Genomic DNA, 22,288 nt, shown 5'->3' on the forward strand with positions numbered 1-22,288 from the left:
AAGCAAAAGTTTCAGAGCTTGGTAAAAAACTACCAAAAATATAATTCAATAATATTTATTATGGAACAGACTACGTACTAGGTGCTAGGCGCACAAAAGATGTCTGACCTTGAGGTAGGCTTTTAAGGTGTAGTTAAGAAAAAAACGCATGTAGTAGGGTTGGAACACCATGTGATAAGTATGATAATAGAGGAACATAAGAAGGGTAGTAGCACAAAAAATGTTTACAGTTCTTTGTGGGTCAAGGGAGTTTAAAAGGTAGTAAAATATGTCAAGTGTTCAGGAAGGGAAGAGCATTTTAGATAAGGATCAGCATATGTAAAAGCAAAGAGATGTGAAACAGTAAGCAGCTTGGTTTAGCTGGGGGATAGAGTGCATATGAGAGTGGCAAAAAGATGAAGTAAGGGCTTTATATCAGTTTCTCCTTTAGATGACTGAAGAGTTTTAAGGTCTGTTGCTGGAGAGTGGAAGAGGGTGGTGGTGGTGGTAGAGGAATAACAATGATAAGATTTCCATTTTAGAAAGATCATCTGGGTGGTAGCATAAATGGTTTTGGGATGTGTGGTTGAAACCAAGGAGACGAGATAGTTTAAGAAACTCTTTCAGTAGTGCAGAAGAGAATTGATGATTAAGGGTAGAAACAGTGAGAATGGAACAGGGTTGTGTGTGTGTGTGTGTGTGTGTGTGTAAAGGAGGAGAATGGAGAGGATGGAGTGGCTGGTGGAGGAGAGAAGACATTGATTTGAAAGATATTAAGGAGATTTAGTGCTGATTAACCAGATTTAGCGATTCATGACTTACCCGATTTTTTAGTGAGGGGAAGGTGTTATGGATTGAATTGTGTCCCCTTGAAAAAGATTCGTTAAGTCCTAACCCCCTGTACTTCAGTATGTGACCTTATTTGGAAATAGGATCATTTCAAATGTATTGATAATTAGTTAAGATGAGGTCATACTGGAGTAGGGTGGGCCCCTGATCCAATATGACTGGTGTCCTTATAAGAAGATTGCCATGTGAAGACACAGAGACTCAGGAAGAATGCCATGTGAAGATAGAGGATTGAAGTGATACATCTACAAGCCAAGGGATGCCAAAGATTGCTGGAAAACCACCAGAAATTAGGAAGGATTCCCCTACAGTTTTCAGAGGGGGTGTGGTTCTGCTAACACCTCAATTTTAGGCTTCTGGGCTCCAGAACTGTGAGACAATAAATTACTGTTGTTTTAGCCTCCTAATTTTTGTACTTTGTTATGGCAGCCCTAGCAAATTAATACAGAAGGGAAGAGTTAAATATGATTCTAGGTGGTGATACCATCAACCATGTTGAGAAATATGGAAATAAGAATTCCAGTAGAAGGAAGTTTCAGAGAATTCCCTGACGGTCCAGTGGTTAGGACTCGGCACTCTCACTGCCAGGTTCCCGGGTTTGATCCCTGGTCCGGGAACTAAAATCCCATAAACCATGTGACATGGCGCCCCCCCCCCCAAAAAAAAAAGAAGAAGAAAGAAGTTCCAGAAATTTAGGTGCTACTTGTTGCCCACTCTCTAGCATAGGTATGAGCCATGTTCAGTAGAAGTGATGACTAGATAAAATTCATTAAGCTCTGTTAGAGTGGATGGAAATTAGGGAATAAATGTAAAAAGATTTGCTAAAATATTTGCCCAGAAGAATCACTTCATCTGGATGAGCAATCTATTTTTTCTTTATAAGCTAGATTAAGGTTTTTTTTTTTTTAACTTTCTTCATGTTAACACATATTTCCAACTAAAATAATTATCATATGCTACTGGTAAAATATTCAAATATTAATACATTGTGTGTTGTTTGAACTTCCTATATACTTATTTATGAGCATAAAATATGCTCAATCATAATTAAATGTAGTTTAAGTGTAATAAATAAACATTTCTATAATCCAACCCTGTAATGCAGTTAAGGGAACGAACGTGGAAGGAGAGGAAAAGCAAGTGATCTAGTTATATTGTTACTTGGCTATTTCCATTCTGTTCTTTAGAAAGTTAAATCACACAATTGTTTTGTCTTACTATAGGACCAAAATGAATATCCTTTTCTTATGAATTGTCAAATTTTGATAGTCCCCAGATTGCAGATAGTGAGGATGGATACTGTCTACCATAATCTACTGAAATGGATCTAAATGCAGTGATGAGGTGGGGAACAGATTCTCGTTGTCAAGGACTGTGAAGTGTCTAAGATTTTTACCTTAACTTGCAAACTAGCAGTTTAGCTTACCATACTGTTTTCTGTCAGAAGACAAAAGACTGGGTCAGAAGCGAAGAACTTTATTACTAGTGGTACAGCATGCAACATGAGCTTCTTGTTTGTGTTGGTTCCATGTACTCCCATCCTCTAAGATGTGTAGTTGTCCAGGTAGATGTGCACACAGTGGATTGGTGTTATAGCTGAAGAATCCCAAGCTTGGGAAACTCCAGGCTTTTAAAATGAGCTTCAAGCAAACCTCCTTGACCACTTCCCCAGAGGAAGACTTTGCCTTTATTATATTAGATATTGAGCAAACCTGCCCTCTGCTCAGAGGGAGCCACTCTCTCTATCTTCTAAGGCTGCTCACTGTACAAACATCCTTAAAAAGATAGTCAAGAGTAAGACAGTTCCTCTGCTCATAAGACAGGTGGAAACACGAGAGACCCATGGAGAATTATCTTCCAGTTCTCATCTTTATGTTGCAACAGTTTGACCACATAGTTATATAGAGAACAGTCTAATACCCTAGATATTCAAAAAGCAAAGAGCTAAAAAATTGTTGTAGAATACATTCTGATTTTTTTAAGATAAGTTTCTTTGTAACCAAAGGATATGCAGATTTAACTGATAATAGTTTCATTTTGATGTGATGTTGGGTCAAAACTGTTTCTTTTTTTGTATTAAAATGCATATAGGGCTTCCCTGGTGTCGCAGTGGTTGGGGGTCCGCCTGCTAATGCAGGGGACGCGGGTTCGTGCCCCGGTCCGGGAGGATCCCGCGTGCCTTGGAGCGGTTGGACCCGTGAGCCATGGCCGCTGAGCCGGCGCGTCTGGAGCCTGTGCTCCGCGACGGGAGAGGTCACAGCAGTGAGAGGCCCGCATACCGGAAAACAAACAAACAAACAAACATATAATTTGGGGTAGATGAAATGGGTGAAGGTGATCAAAAGGTACAAACTTTCAGTTATAAATAAGTCCTGGGCATGTAATGTACAGCATGGTGACTATAGTTAATAATATTGTTATTATATATTTGAAAGTTACTAAGAGAGTAGATCTTGAGTTCTCATCACAAGAAAAAAAACTTGTAACTATGTGTGATGATGGGTGTTAACTAGACTTATTGTGGTGATTATTTCACAGTATATAAATTTATTGAATCATTCTGTTATATACCTGAAACTATTTTGTTTTATACAATTATATCTCATTAAAAAAATACTGCTGGGCTAGTAGTTAGGGGTATCACATACCAAAACACCCAAGCTCCACGTTGTAACTTAAGGCTAATTATGTCCAAATATAATCCATTTCTGTCATCCTATTCCCAACACTTTAGTTGACTAATTCTTTACCTTGTGTTATTTGTGACCACGGATGCTACAGAATTATAAATTCTTCTCTCAAGGAAGGGATCACCTCTTAATTTCATTAATTATTCCCTACTACCAAACACAGTGTTTTATTTGCAAAATAACTCAATAAACATTTGTTATTATGGATACAAAATATAAAATAATATTTACCTAACTTAGGACATACTAAAAATAAGAGCTTCAGAGTTCAGAATATTAATATGACCAGATTTTCCACAAGTAACAAGAATGCTCTAAGGCTGAAAACAACTTTTAAAAATAGAATAAAAGCATAAATCTAAAATATTTTAAAAATGCATATAATTTGTTACACTGTATAGAAAGTTAATGGGTAGAGCCATATGTTAATTTAAAAGTGATGCATTTAGGGTGTCATGTGATAATATATTTTCTAATGGAATGTTCAATGCAGTAAAAATTTGTGTGAAGTTAATAGTTTATTAACTTCTAAACCATACAACAGTGAGCATCCTTAAAGAATGAAGAAAAAGACGTGCATTAGCATTCTAAATTCAGGTAGTTCTGTAGACGAACAGGAATTAGAAGTGAAAATATTCCATTTGGGAGCATATTGTTGGTCAGTAGTTGAGCCCTGATGGTTATTCTGCAAAGATGTAATAGTTCACATGGATCTTTGTATCTTGTTGAAGGAATGTAGTCCAGCCAATTTGAAATAATTGGACGTCTTCCTAAACTTAGCTGTGTCTAAAGGAAAGGGAAAAGGGAAATTATAAACATTTTAATTGTTTTATTTGAATTCACAAAATGTATCTTAAATTTATTTAACCCTTATAATATTTTTTCTAAAACGTTTTGAGGCAAGAATTTTTACTCCCATTTTATTCTCACAATCATATATAAGGTTTAATGTGTCTAAGGACACAAAACATTATTTCTTAAAACAGTGAATCTGTATGTTTTTAATTTTAGACAGATCATACACTTATGTTTTATTAGCTTCTTCTAGAGTAGTGTTGCCAATTTGACCAGTTTGACTGGAATTATCTAGGAGACTTTAGAAAATATTAATGCCGAGGTTCTACTCCAGAATTTCTGATTTAGTTAGTGTGGGTTGGGCACAGACAACATAAATCCTAAAAGTTCCACCAGGTGATTCCAACCATTGTAGAGTAAAACTACATACTGCTGAATCATGAGAAGACCTAACAAGAGGCCCATACACATGAAGATAACTTTTTACGTTTTAGTTAAGCTACCCTTTTAAAGATTTAGTTCTAGAAGCCAAATGTTATTAGGCTGATTTAGAAGTAAAAGACATTGCTGTGTTATAGAGGTACTTCTCCAGAAGAACCTGCACTCTACAGACTACATGACACTTTAACTTAAATGATATATAATTTTTCATTGTTCAGTAAACAATTATTTAAAGAATATCTCATGTATACTCAGCATTGACCTTGGTGCTTGGGATAATTGCTAGGCTACGCAAAATAGACATAGCCTCTGCAATCACAGAACTGTGGTCTAGAAGTAAAGATATCTAAATGTATATTTACAGTAAAACTGGCAAATGTGGAAATGAAAAGCAGGGTTATTTAGAGTTCTTTAAGCTGGTTTTTATGCCATTTTTCACCTTATTGCTCAATGCTACTTCACTTATTAAGCTGAAATTGATTGGAATCCAGCTTTAACTTCTTTGCCACTTAGGTGATTTTGATCAACTCATTCTCTCCTAGTACTCTTCTATTTTGAGGGTACCTCAGCAATAGCATTCATGAACCTGGTTGAGAATCGATATGTCCTATAAAAATTGTGCAGGACTAACACTGGACAAGGACAAGCAAATTACTAAAGAAGCAAAAAAAAATTTTTTTAACATTTTTATTGGAGTATAATTGCTTTACAATGGTGTGTCAGTTTCTGCTGTATGACAAAGTGAATCAGCTATACGTATGTGTACATTCCCCTTTCTCCTCCCTCTTGTGTCTCCCTCCCAACCTCCCTATCCCACCCCTCTAGGTGGTCACAAAGCACCAAGCTGGTCTCCCTGTGCTATGTGGCTGCTTCCCACTAGCTATCTATTTTACATTTGGTAGTGTATATATGTCCGTGCCACTCTCTCACTTCGTCCCAGCTTACCCTTCCCCCTCCTCGTGTCCTCAAGTCCATTCTCTATGTCTGCATCTTTATTCCTGTCCTGCCCCTAGGTTCTTCAGAACCATTACTTTTTTTTTCAGATTCCATATATATGTGTTAGCATACGGTATTTGTTTTTCTCTTTCTGACTTACTTCACTCTATATGACAGTCTCTAGGTCCATCCACCTCACTACAAATAACTCAATTTCTTTTCTTTTTATGGCTGAGTAATATTCCATTGTATATATAAAGAAGCAAAAAAATTTTTTTTATTTTTTTGTTTTAAAAATTAGTTGCCAAGGACTTCTCTGGTGGTCCAGTGGTTAAGAGTCCACGCTTCCAGTACAGGTGGCGTGGGTTCAATCCCTGGTCAGCGAACTAAACTAAGATTCCACATGCCATGTGGTACAGCCATAAAAACAAAAACAAAAAATAGCAACAAAAATTGATGCCAGGGCTTCCCTCATGGCACAGTGGTTAAGAATCTGCCTGCCAATGCAGGGGACACAGTTTCGAGCCCTGGTCCGGGAAGATCCCACATGCCGCAGAGCAACTAAGCCCGTGTGCCACAACTACTGAGCCTGCGCTGTATAGCCTGTGAGTCACAACTACTGAGCCCATGAGCCGCAATTACTGAAGCCCACATGCCCAGAGCCCGTGCTGCACAACAAGAGAAGCCACCGCAATGAGAAGTCCGCAGACCACAACCAAGAGTAGCCCCCGCTCGCTACAACTAGAGAAAGCCCATGCACAGCAACGAAGACCCAATGCAGACAAAAATAGATAAATAAAATAAATTTTTTTTTAAAATGCTTAAAAAGAAATTTGGTTGCCAAAATAATTTGACGAATTTGCTGTCCTTACAATTGGCCCAGGCATGGTTGATTGATATGCATTGTTAAAGCTTAAAAAACTTAAAGACCCAACAGAACTATATTTCTTAGGAGTTTATTTCTGAAGTCACACCTTTAAAGATAAGGGGAACTGCTAGATTCCTTGGTACTTTGACTGGTTTAAATTTATAGGGGTAGGTTTCTTTACCTTATGCAGACTTATTTCTTTTTTTTAAATTAATTTTTATTGGAGTATAGTTGCTTTACAATGTTGTGTTAGCTTCTACTGCACAGCAAAATGAAACAGTTATACATATACATATATCCCCTCCATTTAGGACACTACAGTGCATTAAAATGTAGAGTTCCCTGTGCTGTACAGTATGTTCCCATCAGTTGTCTATCTTATACTTATTTCTTGATACTAATAGACATGGTACAATTTGATGCTGAAACTTGCAGTTCATTTTGACAGGATAAACATGCCCTTCATGTGGTTGATTTTTTTTTAAACCTTATCAAGGAGAAACTTCACATCTCTGAGGGATAGATATTTTCAATTGAGCAAATATTTAAAGCCTTTATATTTTCATGCTTAAAATTGTTCAGGAATTTTGAAAAGGAAAATATGTTTCTTGATATGTGATTATAGTGGGGAGAAATGTAACTTTCATTTTACAATATTCTATTGGAAAAGAAGTCTGTTAAAAGTTTAATTTCTTCTGTTTTGTTTTTGTTTTTAAATTTATTTAATTTATTTATTTTTGCCTGTGTTGGGTCTTTGTTGCTGCGCGTGGGCTTTCTCTAGTTGCGGTGAGTGGGAGCTACTCTTCGTTGCAGTACATGGGCTTCTCATCACGGTGGCTTCTCTTGTTTTGGAGCATGGGCTCTAGGCTCGTGGGCTCAGTAGTTGCGGCTCGTGGGCTCAGTAGTTGTGCACGAGCTTAGTTGCTCCGCAGCATGTGGGATCTTCCCGGACCAGGGCTCAAACCCGTGTCCCCTGCATTGGCAGGCAGATTCTTAACCACTGAGCCACGAGGGAAGCCCTGTTCTGTTTTTGAGACATAGAAATCCTAATAAACAGGTTATTATGTAATTAAAATATAATAATAACATACATCTGCTTAATAACTACTAAAATAAACTATACTAACTTTAAAAAAATTATTTCATATTTAGAAGATATAAAATTATGAAATAAAAGAGCTAATGCTCAAGATAATTAGAATTTTGCCTATTTTTAATTTATAAGCATATACTCAGTGATTCACTGGATTGATAGATGAAAAATTAACTTTATTCTTGCCTCACAATTTTATCTTAAAATTGATCAATATTTGAGGCCACACCCAAAGTACAGTATTTTGCTTACCTCTATTTCCCTGGTTGAAATGACAGAAAGCACTCTGGAACAAAGCACTAAACATGTTTTGGCATCTTCCTGGATGTCTACCAGTTCATGATCAACCATTATTCTCACTCTTGAGGGGTAGAGCAATATTGTTAACACAATGTTGATAGGGTCTTTTTCTCTTTCTATGATTCCATATTGCAGGAGTATTTTTAAGATATTGGATTGTCTCATCTGAGCTACGTAAAGTAGAGGTGTGATTCCACTTAATGGGCTTGGACAGTATACTGGTGTGAAAGTTCTGTGAATCAGACAAACAAGAAAAACCTCATTGAATATAGAGTTAAGAAATGTGGTAAAAACTTTGTCTTAACAGTAAAGGGAAAATAATAGTATTATCTTAAATAGTAAATATCTTAAATAACATTAATGTAACTTCTCCTTTATATATAGTATGTCTTAAAAAGAGTTTTCCACTCCAAATCTAGGCCAACCTGAAGGTCAAAAAGTAAGAAAACTGTACTACACACTTAAATCCCGTTTACACTTGTAAAAACAAACAAAAAGATTTACAATGTATGGAAAGTGTTTAGTTTTAGTAATAGCAATTCTGTTTCTCATTTGAGAAATCCATAGTGATTGGAACTAATATTATGAAACTGATATAGCTCTGGAAAATCTAAAATGGAAAAGAGGGACAGACTTTTTTATTTCGCTTTATTAATAGAACAGAATTCTGTGACCCTTTTGTTTTTGTTATTCTTGATCATGTACCAGGCTTGAGATTGAATTGAGTTTGAAAATTAGACTGAAAAGGAATAAGTTCAACTACCTTAATTCTATTTTTTCACTTTAATAAAATCAGAGTTGGTATTTTCAGGTTGAAGAAATGTAAATTATGATGAGGGTCATATCAGGTCCCTCAAGGACAGAATTTAATTTGCCTTCTTCAGTAGAGTTTTGAGAGTTCTCTGAAATCTTGTTTTTCCTGGAGTGCTATATGATGACTGGACTTGAAAATTTCTCCTCCCTTACGACAGAAATGAAAATGTTATTTTTTTCTAATTGTGTATAGTTCTTGCAATTGTTTCATTTAATAGACATTTATGTTTGCTATTGAATTGGTTACTATATGTAGATAGGACATGGTAGAATCAGCCACAGGGAATTTTGTATTAATTATCAAGCTTTGATTTGGCCAAGTAGACATGGTTTTTAGGACTAAAGGTCCTTGTCTTTGGAATTCTCTTGATTGATCTAATAAAATACTAATATGTTCTGCAGAACAGCATACAAACTATAAATATTAGTTTCGGACAATTATGCCTAGCAAGAAAAGCATTATTCAAAAAGAACTTTAAGATTTAAAATAATTAAGATGGAAGGCAACATGGTATAGTGTTAAAAACAATAGAGATTTAACGGTTCTAGATTCTAGGTTTTAGTTCTCCTAACTAATAAGTCAGCTTCTTTGAGTCTCCATTTCCTCATGCATTTATGTATTCATTTGCTCATCCATTCATTAACTAATTTATTTAACACTGGCTTGTCCAGAGTGTACTGAGTACTAGATATGCAAAGATGAAAGATGTAGTCCTTGATCTCAAGATGCTTATTATAGTCTAGTAAGGGAAACAAACAAGTAATTCAGTAAATACAGTACAAGGTGATAATTGCTACGATAGAAACATGCTTGGGGAACTGTAGAAACACCAAGGAGGGACACCTAACTCTACCTGGGTTAGTCATTGCCTGTAGGTTATCCTGGATCTAAGACCTGAAGGTCATAGTAGGTGTGTGGCAATAAAAAGATTGGAAAGAATGTTTCATTTACAAACATAAACCAACACTGGAATATTGTTATGCAAGAACTAGCTATATAAAATACATCTTTTGTATTAGATAAGTTCTCTGGTTGAAGTGTATTTGGGGTCCTAGAGACCTCCCATATGGTGATTCTCTTGTCAAGAGCTCCAAAAAGTACAGTTTGAAAATTACTAGACCAACTAGTTTATCTCCAAAGCTTCACTGAGCTCTGAAATGCCAAGATTTTGTGATTAAAAAAAGTGTGGTGCAGTGCAGAATAGTGTTTTAGAAATTAAGAAGTGGGATTTTTGTCATCACTCTACCAGTGGCACTATATCTATCCTTCTAACTCTGTATAAAGTATATATACACTCTCTCCTAGAGTCATCTCCAGATCAATATTGTCCTGAACATCTCATCTTTTTCACAAATACTTCCAACACATATCCAAAATTGAACTTCTAAACTAATTCTACATTCCCTCTCCTGATTGTTGGTATTCACTTTCCCAAACCACCACTGCATTCAACTCTTTGATTTGTATATGTTCTTCCCTTCCATTTTCAATTCTGGGACAAGTCTTGCTCATCGTATAAGACCCTGTCTAATAAACTCTATGGCACTTTGTATATAGCTCCATTAAGCTCTTATCATTTTGGACAACTTGCTTAATGTCTCTAATCTTTCATTTTCTTATGTTCAAAATCAATGCGTGGGCAAGATAAACTATAAAATTTTAAGTTCTACAGGGCAATACTCTTTGTCTGTTTAATATACTTTTATATCCCTAAATGCCTAGAACAATGCTTGGCCCATAGTACATACTCAAATATATGTTAATTGATTTTTTTTTTACCATTATCCTGAAAATTATTATTTTAAAGTTATTCTGTAGCTTTTGGGCCTAGTCAGAATTTTAGTGAAGCGCAATCATTTAACATTTTCAAAAGCAGTCTAATTTATTCATCTTGCTAACTCTTAAGAAGATATTTGCCTTAAGAGACTTATAAGTATGGGAATTCACGGGACTTAGGGGACAAAAAATACTGTAAGTGGCCCTTGTTAAGATTTAGAGATATTAGTTCATTTTAAGATATTAAGATTGACATTACTGTAGAAAATATTTTGGACCAAAAATGTTGAAAACATAACTAAAACTCAAATAGGTTTAAAATGAGATTCAAAAGTCTAGTCTGTACCCAAATGACATATAATTAATCTTCATGTTTAAAGATCATGTTATTGTAAACCAAAATTTGCTTAATCTATCCTGACAGTTAATTATTACAGTACTTATATGGATGGAATGAGGCAAGCAAAGCAAGAATCAATTTTTTTTTTTTTTTTTTTTTTAAGAATCAATTTTTAAATGTGAGGTTAATGAACTGAACCCTCTGTATCTGAAAACCTGTCATATATGCACTTATGAAATGGGACATAATATTTCCATATAGACATGCAGGGAATGATTCCGTTTTGTAGCTATAATAATTATTTCTAAAAATTTTCCTAGCATTTCTCTTCTGGTTTCCAGCTGCCAATTTAATAGACCTTTCTTCATAATAATTTTATCTTTGATATTTGACAGTTGACTTTCTTGAGATGTTTTCCCATGACTCCGTGGGACCATTCTCTTCAAGTTATGCATCTACCTCTTTGACTATTCATTCTCAACCCTCTTTCACTGATTCCTCTTCCTCTGCCCTCAACATCTAGGTAAAGTAGATGTGGCGTTTTGACTAATTTTCATCTGATTAATTGTTCTCAGGCAATTTCATCTATGACCATAACATGATAACTACTGTCTGTTAATTTATTCAACAAATACTTACTGAATGCATACTGTATGCCAGGCACCCTTTTGGGTACTTGGGATATATGAGTGAACAAAACAAAGATGCCGCTTCTTGCTAATATAGTAGTGAGGGATAACAGACAATATATAGCAGGAGGAACATAGCAAACAAGCCAATTTCATAATATGTTAGAAGGTTTGATAAGTATTCTGGGAAAAAGAAAAAGTAGTGCAGGATAAGAAGTATGGAAGTGCTGGGAAGGTGCAGTGAGGGCATTTCTCAATTTTATTTTATTTATTTTTTTAATTTAAATGCAGTTGACATGCAATATTATATTGGTTTCAGGTGTATAACATAGTGGTTTGATATTTATACACAATATGAATTGATCACCACAATGATCTATCACCGTACAAAGTTATTACAATATTATTGACTATATTCCCTATGCTGTAAATTACATCCCCATGACCGATTTATTTTATAACTAGAAGTTTGTACCTCTTAATCTCCTTCACCTATTTTTCCCAATTCCATACTACCCCTGCCGTGAAACCAACAGTTTGTATCTACGAGTCGGTTTCCTTTTTTGTTTTGTTTTGTTTTTTAGATTCCACATGTAAGTGAAATCATACAGTATTAGTTTTTCTCTATCTGACTTATTTCACTTAGCATAATACCCTCTAAATCTGTCCATGTTGTCACAAATAGCAAGATTTTATTCTTTTGTATGGCTGAGTAATAATACATTATATATATGTATATATGCACAAACACCACTTCTTTATCCATTCATCTATTGATGGACACTTAGGTTGCTTCCATATCTTGGCTATTGTAAATAATGCTGCAAGGAGCATAGGGGTGCATGTATCTTTTTTAATTAGTATTTTCATTTTCTTCACATAAATACCCAGAAGTAGAATTGCTGGATCATATGGTAACTCTATTTTTAATTTTTTTGAGGAAACTACATACTATTTTCCATAGTGGCTGCACCAATTTACATACCCACCAACAGTGCACAAGGGTTCCCTTTTCTCTATATCTTCACTAACACTTATTGGTGGTCTTTTTGATAATACGTGTTCTGACGGGGGAAGGTGATATCTCATCGTGGTTTTATAAATTTAGTTATTTATCTATTTATTTATCTATTTATGGCTGAGTTGGGTCTTTGTTGCTGCACATGGGCTTTCTCTAGTTGTGGTGAGTGGGGGCTACTCTTGGTTGTGGTGCACAGGCTTCTCATTGCAGTGGCTTCTCTTGTTGTCGAGTGCAGGCTCTAGGCATGCGGGCTTCAGTAGTTGTGGCACACATGCTCAGTAGTTGTGGCTTGTGAGCTCTAGAGCGCAGGCTTAGTAGTTGTGGTGCAGGAGCTTAGTTGCTCCACAGCATGTGGGGCCTTCCCGGACCAGGGCTGAAACCCATGTCCCTTGCATTGGCAGGTGGATTCTCAACTGCTGCGCCACCAGGGAAGCCCCCTCAATATGGTTTTAATTTGCAGTTCTCTGGTGATTAGTGATGTTGAGCATCTTTTCACATATCTATAGGCCATCTGTATGTCTTCCTTGGAAAAAAGTACCTATTCAGGTCCCCTGCACCTCTTTAAATTTGATTTTTATAATATTGAGTTGTATGAGTTCTTTATATGTTTTAGATTTTTTTTTTTTTTTTTCAGTATGCAGGCCTCTCACTGTTGTGGCCTCTCCCGTTGCGGAGCACAGGCTCCGGACACGCAGGCTCAGCAGCCATGGCTCATGGGCCCAGCCGCTCCGCAGCATGTGGAATCTTCCCGGACCGGGGCACGAACCCGTGTCCCCTGCATCGGCAGGCGGACTCTCAACCACTTGCGCCACCAGGGAAGCCCTATATGTTTTAGATATTAACCACTGGTTGGATATATTGTTTGCACATAACTCTCCCCACTCAATAGGTTGCCTTTTCATTTTTTTGATGGTTTCCTTTGCTATCCAAAAGCTTTTTAGTTTGATGTAGTCCCATTCGTTTAGTTTTGCTTTTGTTGCCCTTGCCTGAGGATACATATCCTAAAAAATATTGCAAAGACTGATGTAAAATTGCATACTGCCTATGTTTTCATCTAGAAGTTTTATGGTTTCAGGTCTTATATTTAGATCTGTAACCATTTTGAGTGTATTTTTGTATATGGTGTAAGAAAGTGGTCCAGGTTGATTCTCTCGTGTGTAGCTGTCCAGTTTTCCCAACACCATTTATTGAAGATGTTGTTTTTTCCCCATTGTATATTCTTGCCTCCTTTGTTATAGATTGATTGACCATATAAGCATGGGTTTATTTTTGGACTGTCTATTCTGTTCCATTGATCTGTGTGTCTGTTTTTGTGCCAGTACTATACACTTTTGATGACTATAGCTTTGAAGTATAGCTTGAAATCAGGGAGCATGATACCTCCAGCTTTGTTCTTCTTTATAAAGGTTGCTTTGGCTGTTCATGGTCTTTCAAGATTCCATACAAATTTTAGGATTATTGGTTTCAGTTTCATGAAAAATACCATTGTTATTCTGATAGGGATTGCATTGAATCTGTAGATTGCTTTGCGTAGTTTGGACATTTTAATTGTTAATTCTTTGAATCCATGAGCATGGTATATCTTTCCATTTATTTCATCAATACCTTCAATTTCTTTTATCAATATCTTATAGGGTTTTTTGTGGTAAGTTTATTTATTTATTTTGGCTGCATTGGGTCTTTGTTGCTGTACACAGGCTTTCTCTAGTTGCAGCAAGAGGGAGCTACTATTCGTTGCAGTGTGCAGACTTCTCATTGCAGTGGCTTCTCTTGTTGCGGAGCATGGGCTCTAGGTGCTCGGGCTTCAGTAGTTGTGGCTCATGGGCTCAGTAGTTGTGACTCGCAGGCTCAGTAGTTGTGGCGCACAGGCTTAGTTGCTCCACAGCATGTGGGATCTTCCCAGACCAGGGCTCAAACCCGTGTCCCCTGCATTGGCAGGCGGATTCTTAACCACTGCACCACCAGAGAAGTCCCAATATCTTATAGTTTTCAGAGTACAGTTCTTTCACCTCCTTGGTTAAATTTATTGCGACATGTTTTATTCTTTTGACACAATTATAGATGGGATTGTTTTCTTAATTTCTCTTTCTGACAGTTGGTAACATTTAGAAATGCAATAGATTTCTTTATTGATTTTGTATCCTGCAACTTTACTGGATTTGTTTATTAGTTCTAATAAATTTTTTGTGGACTCTTTAGGGTTTTCTCTATATAGTATCATGTCATCTGCAAATACTGACAGTTTTACTTTTTTCTTTCCAATTTTTCCAATTTTGTCTCTTTTTCTTGTTTGATTTGCTGTGGCTAGGACTTCCAATACTATGTTGAATAAAAGTGGTGATAGTGGGCATCCTTTTCTTGTTCCTGATCTTAGAGGAAAAGCTTGCAGGTTTTCAACTGAATAATATGTTAACAATGAGTTTATTATATATAGCCTTTATTATGTTGAGGTATGTTCCCTCTATACCCACTTTGTTGAGAGTTTATATCATAAATGGATGTTGAATTTTGTCAAATGTTTTTTCTGCCTCTATTGAGATGATTATATGGTGTTATTCTTTGTTTTGTTAATGTGGTATATCAGGTTGATTGATTTACACATATCGAACCATTCTTGCATCCCTGGAATAAATTCTACTTGATCATGGTGTATATCCTTTTAATGTATTGTTGAATTTGGTTTGTTATTCTTTTGTTGAGGATGTTTGCATCTGTGTTCATCAGGGATATTGGCCTGTAATTTTATTTTATTTTATTATTTTTTTCAAAGTGTGTTTATCTGCTTTTGGTATCAAGCTAATGTGGGCCTCATAGAATGAGTTTGGGAGCATTCCTTCCTTTTCAATTTTTTGGATGGTTTGAGAAGGATTAAGTCCTTTTTGAATGTTTGGTAGAATGCATGAAAGTGTCTGGTCCTGAACTTTTGGTATTTTCCAATTTTAAATAGGATTATAGGAGAGGGCTGTACTGAAATGTGACATTAGATAAAGAAGAAGGAGATGGAGAAGTTAGCCATTTGGACATTTAAGAACCCTAAGGCAGGAGAGTGTGCCTGGGGTGGTGGAGGAAGAGTAAGGGAGCCTGTGTGGCTAAAAGTGTGAAAAGGGTGAGGGATAGTAGGAAATGAGGACAGAGGTAATGGGATGTCACATCGTGTAAAGCCTTGCATATCACTGTAAGAACTTCATCTTTTACTCTAAATGGAATGGAAGAGCCACTGGAGATTTTGAGTAAAAAAAAGCAGCACGATCTCACCTTTATTGAGAATTTGTTATGGAATAGAAGGAGAGAAATCACTTAACTTAGGTGATAACAGTGGAGATGATCAAATTCTGTATATTGTTTAAAGGTAGACTCAACAGATGTCCTGACAGACTAAGATGTGCAATGTAAAAGAGAGACATCAAGGATGACACTACATAATAGCTACCTACTGCACATCTTTACCTGGATATCCCTTAGGCAATGCAAACGCATGCATCCAAAACTGACTTTGTAGTCTCTTGTAATAATTTTGATAGATTTGTGGCATGACCATTGTGGTAGACTGAAATAGCCTCTCAATATGGCAAAAGGGATTTTGCAGATATAATTAGGATAAGGATCTTGAGGTGTGAGATTATCCAGGGGGGCCCAGTATAATCACAAGAGTCCTTATAAGAGATGTCAGAGAATGACAGAAGCAGAGCCAGTGAAGGAGATAGGACTACAGTGTTGGCTTTGAAGATGGAGGAAGAGACCATGAACCAAGGAATGTAGGCAGCTCTAGAAGCTGGCAAAGGCAGCTAGAGTATCTAGCTAGAGCCCTCTAAGGCTCTCCCTTAGAACCTCCAGAAGGAACCCACCCTGTGACATCTTGATTTTAGCCCTTGTAGCCTCATTTTGGACTCTGACCTTCAGAACTATAAAATAATAAATTTATATTATTTTAAGCCACTAAGTTTGTGGCAGCTTTGTTACAGCAGCAAAAGGAAGCTAATACAATCATCAACGAGTCTCAAAATTTAGAAATTTGAGGAGTAACTCTTCTCTTTCATTTTCTACTTCTAATCACCTACTGTAATGCCTGGTTATTCTATTTAGTAATATCTCTTCTTTTCCCTATTGCTATTGTTTTTAGTTTAAGTCCTCATTATGATTTACCTAGGGATTGGGGGGGATGGTGGCAGAGCAGATTAGTTCTTCCCCCAAAACTATTATAAGTACACATGTAATCTTAGTTAGCACACTGGGCATGCTATGCAAATTCAGTTTCAAGCACCTCCTCTAACCACCTCCCTCTTTTCAATCAGATTGCTTCCCTCAACCCTTCCTCTACAGAAATTCTGGACCTGCCATTCTACCTGGAGTGTTTGAGCAGTCTACTAACTAGCCTCCCTAATTCTAGCTGCACCCTCCCTTACCACAGTCCAGTCTTCAAATGGGAGCTGATGAATCTTTTCATACTTCAAGTCTGAAAAGACCTTCACTGATTGGGCATCACCCATGGTATAAATTTCAAATTCCTTGGTATGGCCTCCAAAGTCCTTCAAGGGCTCTCTTTTAGGCCTTATCTGTCACTATTACCTGATTTCCATCTCACTCTCTAGCAATTGCTGAATTGCCTGTAGTCACTGGATACAACGTGTTTGTATCTCTCTTGGCTTTAGTCAGCCTCTCTCTGCCTAGATTACATTTCTTCAAGGGAAAGACAGGGAAAACTCCTTTTTACATTTTAAAAATAAATTTAAGACATCACCTCTTCTAAAGTGCCTTCTCCGATACCAGCTCCTCCCCAATATTAACGACGTCCTCTGTTCTTTCTACCTCTATATGCTTCTATTTTTGAACTTATAGTATAATTATAATTTTTTATGGCTTATGTACTAGTCTGTGAGCTCTCCAAAATCAGGAAATATGTCTACTTTGTTTTTGTATCCTCAGCAAATAACACAGTGCCTGGTACTTAGAAAATGCTTAATAAATGATTATTGTTATTTTAACTGAATGATGTCATCTCTCTTTATCCACTTACAGTCTTCCATACTGTAGCATTTATTTTTGCAGGTTTATTGCAAAAATGAACAAACTTAAGTTCCTTTCTCTCATTAATTCTGTCTCTTCTCCTCCAGAGACCTATTTAGACACCTCATTATTGGGTTAGCGAAATTATCAAACTGGAGTGTATACAGGGGAAGGTGACCAAAGAATGATGCTGCTATGGAAATAAAGAACAACAGATAATAGGAAACGTAAGGTATTTATTATGGGAACATAATAGCTATGTTCAAATATTTGAGAGGTTTTCATACAGGACAGAGAATGAGTAGACTTTGTATTCTATATCTCTGGGGGCAGAGTTGGAGAAATGGAGACAGAATTCAGTGCACTATGAGGAAGAAGAATCTAATAAAGCTGTATAAAAATTCATTTTTTCATCCAACACAATCTTCATTAACCACTTACTATGCATCTGCATAGTTCTAGACATGAGGATTCAAAGCTGAAGCAATAGTCAAAGTTCCTCCTTTCATGGAGCTTACTTTTAGCAAGAGTAGACAGTGGACAACAAATGTGTGGTTGGAATATAGTGTTCAAGGGGGAGAATGACATGAGATTAGAATTTGGGAGATTGGATTTGGGGACATATCATATGGGAGGTTTTTTTTTGTTTTTTTTTTTTAATTTTTGGCTGCGTTGGGTCTTTGTTGCTGCACGTGGGCTTTCTCTAGTTGTGGCGAGCCAGGGCTACTCCTCGTTGGGGTGTGCGGGCCTCTCACTGTGGTGGCCTCTCCCGCTGCAGAGCATGGGCCCTAGGCGCATGGGCTTTGGTAGCTGTGGCCCACGGGCCCAGTTGCCCTGTGGCATGTGGGACCTCCCGGACCAGGACTCAAACCCGTGTCCCCTGCATTGGCAGGCGGACTCTCAACCACTGCACCATCACAGAAGTCCCCATATGGGAGTTTTAAAAAATGGTTATTGAGTTTGAATTTTATTTCACCTGTAGTAGGAAAACTTTGGATGATTTTAAGCGTGGGTGGTATGGCCTATTTTACATTTTTATAAGGTCACTCAGGCTTCTGAGTCAAGAATGGATTGTAAGAGGGAAGAGTGGAAGCTGGAAGACTCTTTAGGAGTCCATTGGAGTTGTCTAGGCAAGAGACAATGGTGGCTTCACCTACGTTAGAAACTGAGAAGATGAAAAGTATAACTAATTGTTACATATTTTAGAGATTAAATAAAAAAGATTTGCTGATGTGTTGTGAAAGAAAGAGAAGAAGCAAACATAAATCCTAGATTTTTGGCCTGAGCAACAGAGGCCATTAATCAAGTGCAGAATTCAGGGGAAGGAGCAAGTTGGCAGGTATAGTGTGAGTAAGATCAGTATTCTGTTTTGATTCTGTTAAATTTGAGATGCTCTGTGGAGATGTTGAGCAGACAGCCTCATATAGGAGGAGTCTGGAGCTCAGAGGAGTGGTCATGGCTGGAGATAAAGATTTGGGAGTCATTGGCATATCGTAATATTTAAAGTCGTGGGACTGGGTAAAATCTTTGAGGGAAAATGAGTGGCTAGGAAAGAGAAGGGTCCCTGGCAAAGGAATGATTTACCTCAGGAAATAGTTAACTCACTACTACTAGAGTTGTTCAAGCAGAGACCAGATGAGCACCAACCAGAGATGCACTCTGGGAGTTGCTGCCCAGGAAGAGGGGTTAGGGGAGGTTTGCTGATGAATTGTTAGGTTCCATCTGAATTTAAAATTCTGTGAATCTGAAAGATCCTAAAGATATTGTGGTACTTAGAATTGGCCTGTAATGTGTTTTACCTTGTGGATGCATCTAAGTCAAAATCTGTTAATCTTCAAACAGTTTATTAAGACAGTTGTTAATGGCACTCTATCATGTCCCACCATCTGTTTTTCTTTCATTTTCCTTTCTTTCCTTTCAGTTTTCCCTTCTTGCCCCTCATTAATCTTTTTTTTAACTTATCCTCTCTTCCTTTGTTTTACTTCATTTTTCTTTCCCATGGGCCTGCCAGGGATACACATAGGTACTACTTAACCCAGCTAGTGACACTCAGTGTTAGAAGCTGCTGATCTCTGCTATAGTTACAAATATAATGGTCGTAAAACAACCAAAAAGTACTACTTGGAGTTTTATTTATTGATATTGAAGACTTCAGCTCTCAGTTTTTGTACTTGGGTTATCATTAAGGAAAGTAATCCAGTGGTTCTCCATCACCACAGTGATACACAATCAAGAAAACAACTCTGCTTCAGGCAGAATCTAAATTGGTTTAGTCTTAAACTGATCTTATCTGTCTTGTTTTTCATTGAATACATGGTTCTATCATCATGCCTAGTACAGTGCCTCATGCATAGTAAGGTGAATGAATGAATAAATGCACATCTGTTCTAATCAAATTAATACCTAAAACCAAAGACTAAATTGCAGTTAGTGCAAACTAAGTAACTTTAAAATCTGTATTACAGACTACAACGAGGTCATATTGGACATTTTATTCTAAGATCCTCAGTAGTATTCATTAGCTAGATTGACATGTTGAGACAATGTGAAAATTTGGTTCTATAGCAGATTGAATCGGGTATTTGACGTTCACTGTGTTCAATTCTGGAGAATTTGGAGTCAAATTTATAATGTTTAACATAAAAATAAGGAATTATTATGTTTAACAAGTATGACTAAGTGAATATGTGTGTATATCCTGAATTATACTTTGAAAGATAATTTAGATAGTATATAGATAAACATTCTCAGTATTCTCAAAAAGAAGAGGTCACAGTATTACAAAAAAACAATGTCTTTGACTAGTTACAGAAATCTAGGTTGTGTAACACTGCATTACCTTGAACACTTACATATAAGCTTTATAGAGCAAACCACTAGTAATTTATTGGTACATAATAATTTACATATAGGTAAAATTTTATTGAATAAATAATGAAGGAATGAACAAATGAATGAGCAATCAAGTCAGGATTCTTTATCCATATGTAGTCACTATGCATATACATTTTAGAAAAAGAGAAGTAGTATATCCTCCTAAAGAGAAATTTTCTCCTTTTATGTTGAAAAAATATGAGATTATTACCTCCATATCAGTGCCAGGTTACAACTTCTGTCTTGAACATAGTCTTTTGCCCTCTTGAGGAGCAATTCCACAAAGTCAGGATTACCTTTTCTGGCGAAAACCCAGTACAGAATTGTATTCACACATATTTCAGTAAATTCAAGATTAAAATTTAGTTCAAAACAGTATCTTGATTTTTCCACAAATGCAGTATAATCTGTGAGTAGTATGTCAAACTGATGCAAGTCTCCGTACCTCAGAATTTTTGCCAGTGTTCTGTAAATCCTGGGTTCATAACAGTGATATCCCCGCTGACCCAAAAACTGCAAGGATGGTCTTTTAACAATTTTGTCAATGAGATCGCAGAATATATTGCTTTGTGGACAAGAAGTCTTTCGACATAATTTAGAAGATTTACTCATTGCTACTTAAGGCAACGATATAGAAATAAAATCACAGGAAGTCATACTGTAATCCTTGAGTTACTCTACAAACAGGAATTGCTCTTTAAACTGTAGCCAGAAATAAATATCATGTGAAATATTACCATCAAGTACTGGATGACATCACAATAGATGGAGATCTGTCATCAGCATAGGTCAGAAATTTGGGATATGATTTGTAACTGGTGACCTTTGAGAAAGACATATTGGACAGAAATGGCACATGGGAGAGCTATATAATATTTATATATATATATAATATATATTGTATATTATATATAATATATATAATATATATATAATAAGATATATTTTTAACTTTCTAAGAATTCAACTCAAGCTAATATGTATGTTTATCAAGTGCTAAAATTACAGTCTATACATTAGACAAAATAGTATTAATAATCAGACTGATTATTCTTTTTAGGCTATCATATAACAAAGAGGTAATGATAGAGTGAAAAAGTTCAAGTACTGTTGTTCTCATGTTCTGCATGAGGACTGCACGTTCTCACTTAATCTTCATAGGATATTTTCCCTATGTTATAGTTGAGGAAACTAAGGCTTAGATAGGTTAATAAACCTACCAATAGGCACTGTATTAATTCTCAGAGAGAAAAGATGTCATGCAATATTAAACAAAATTTGGAAACTTTGTTTTAGAATTGTAAATTTTGTAGAGATTATTCCTCTCTATATTAGGCAGAATATATACAGTGGGGTCATTAAAAGTACTTCAAGCTGGGGCTTCCCTGGTGGTGCAGTGGTTAAGAATCCGCCTGCCAATGCAGGGGACACAGTTTCAAGCCCTGGTCCGGGAAGATCCCACATGCCATGGAGCAACTAAGCCCATGTGCCACAACTACTGACCCTGCTCTCTAGAGCCTATGAGCCACAACTACTGAAGCCCACTTGCCTAAAGCCCGTGCTCTGCAATGAGAAGCCACCTCAATGAGAAGGCCACGCACTGCAATGAACAGTAGCCCCTGCTCACCGCAGCTAGAGAAAACCCACACACAGCAACAAAAACCCAATGCAGCTGAAAATTAATTAATTAATTAATTTTTAGAAAAGTACTTCAAGCTTATTATGGCATCCTTGTCTCAGTAAAATAAAGCAGAAATATGTTAAGATTGTTTTATCATTATTTTGTAGTTAATGCTTCAGCCAACTTTCTGTTAAATTTAACAACCTTGAGTGTATTTATTAGCAATTTTAAAGGTATTTAAGTATTTTCTTTTTCCTT

General features: G+C 36.5%; 1 protein-coding gene across 1 annotated transcript; it reads right to left on the reverse strand.

Moving 5' to 3' along the window:
* Positions 1-4,097: 4,097 nt before the first annotated feature.
* ASB17 (ankyrin repeat and SOCS box containing 17) lies at positions 4,098-21,021 on the reverse strand. Its single transcript, XM_060005351.1, has 3 exons — positions 20,621-21,021; positions 7,904-8,183; positions 4,098-4,304 (listed from the first exon to the last, which is right to left on the reverse strand). The coding sequence occupies exons 1-3, from the start codon at positions 21,019-21,021 to the stop codon at positions 4,098-4,100; spliced, it is 888 nt and encodes a 295-aa protein (XP_059861334.1).
* Positions 21,022-22,288: the final 1,267 nt, after the last annotated feature.

Source organism: Delphinus delphis, chromosome 1 (assembly GCF_949987515.2).
Source record: "Delphinus delphis chromosome 1, mDelDel1.2, whole genome shotgun sequence".
Classification (NCBI taxonomy): Eukaryota; Metazoa; Chordata; class Mammalia; order Artiodactyla; family Delphinidae; genus Delphinus; species Delphinus delphis.

Coding starts and splice junctions, on each gene's coding strand:
- ASB17 (XM_060005351.1), bottom strand. CDS start 21,021: ATGAGTAAATCTTCTAAATTATGTCGAAAGACTTCTTGTCCACAAAGC. Junction 8,184..20,620: donor AACCTGGCACTGATATGGAG/GTAATAATCTCA, acceptor TCTGATTCACAG/AACTTTCACACCAGTATACT. Junction 4,305..7,903: donor TTTCAACCAGGGAAATAGAG/GTAAGCAAAATA, acceptor CCTTTCCTTTAG/ACACAGCTAAGTTTAGGAAG.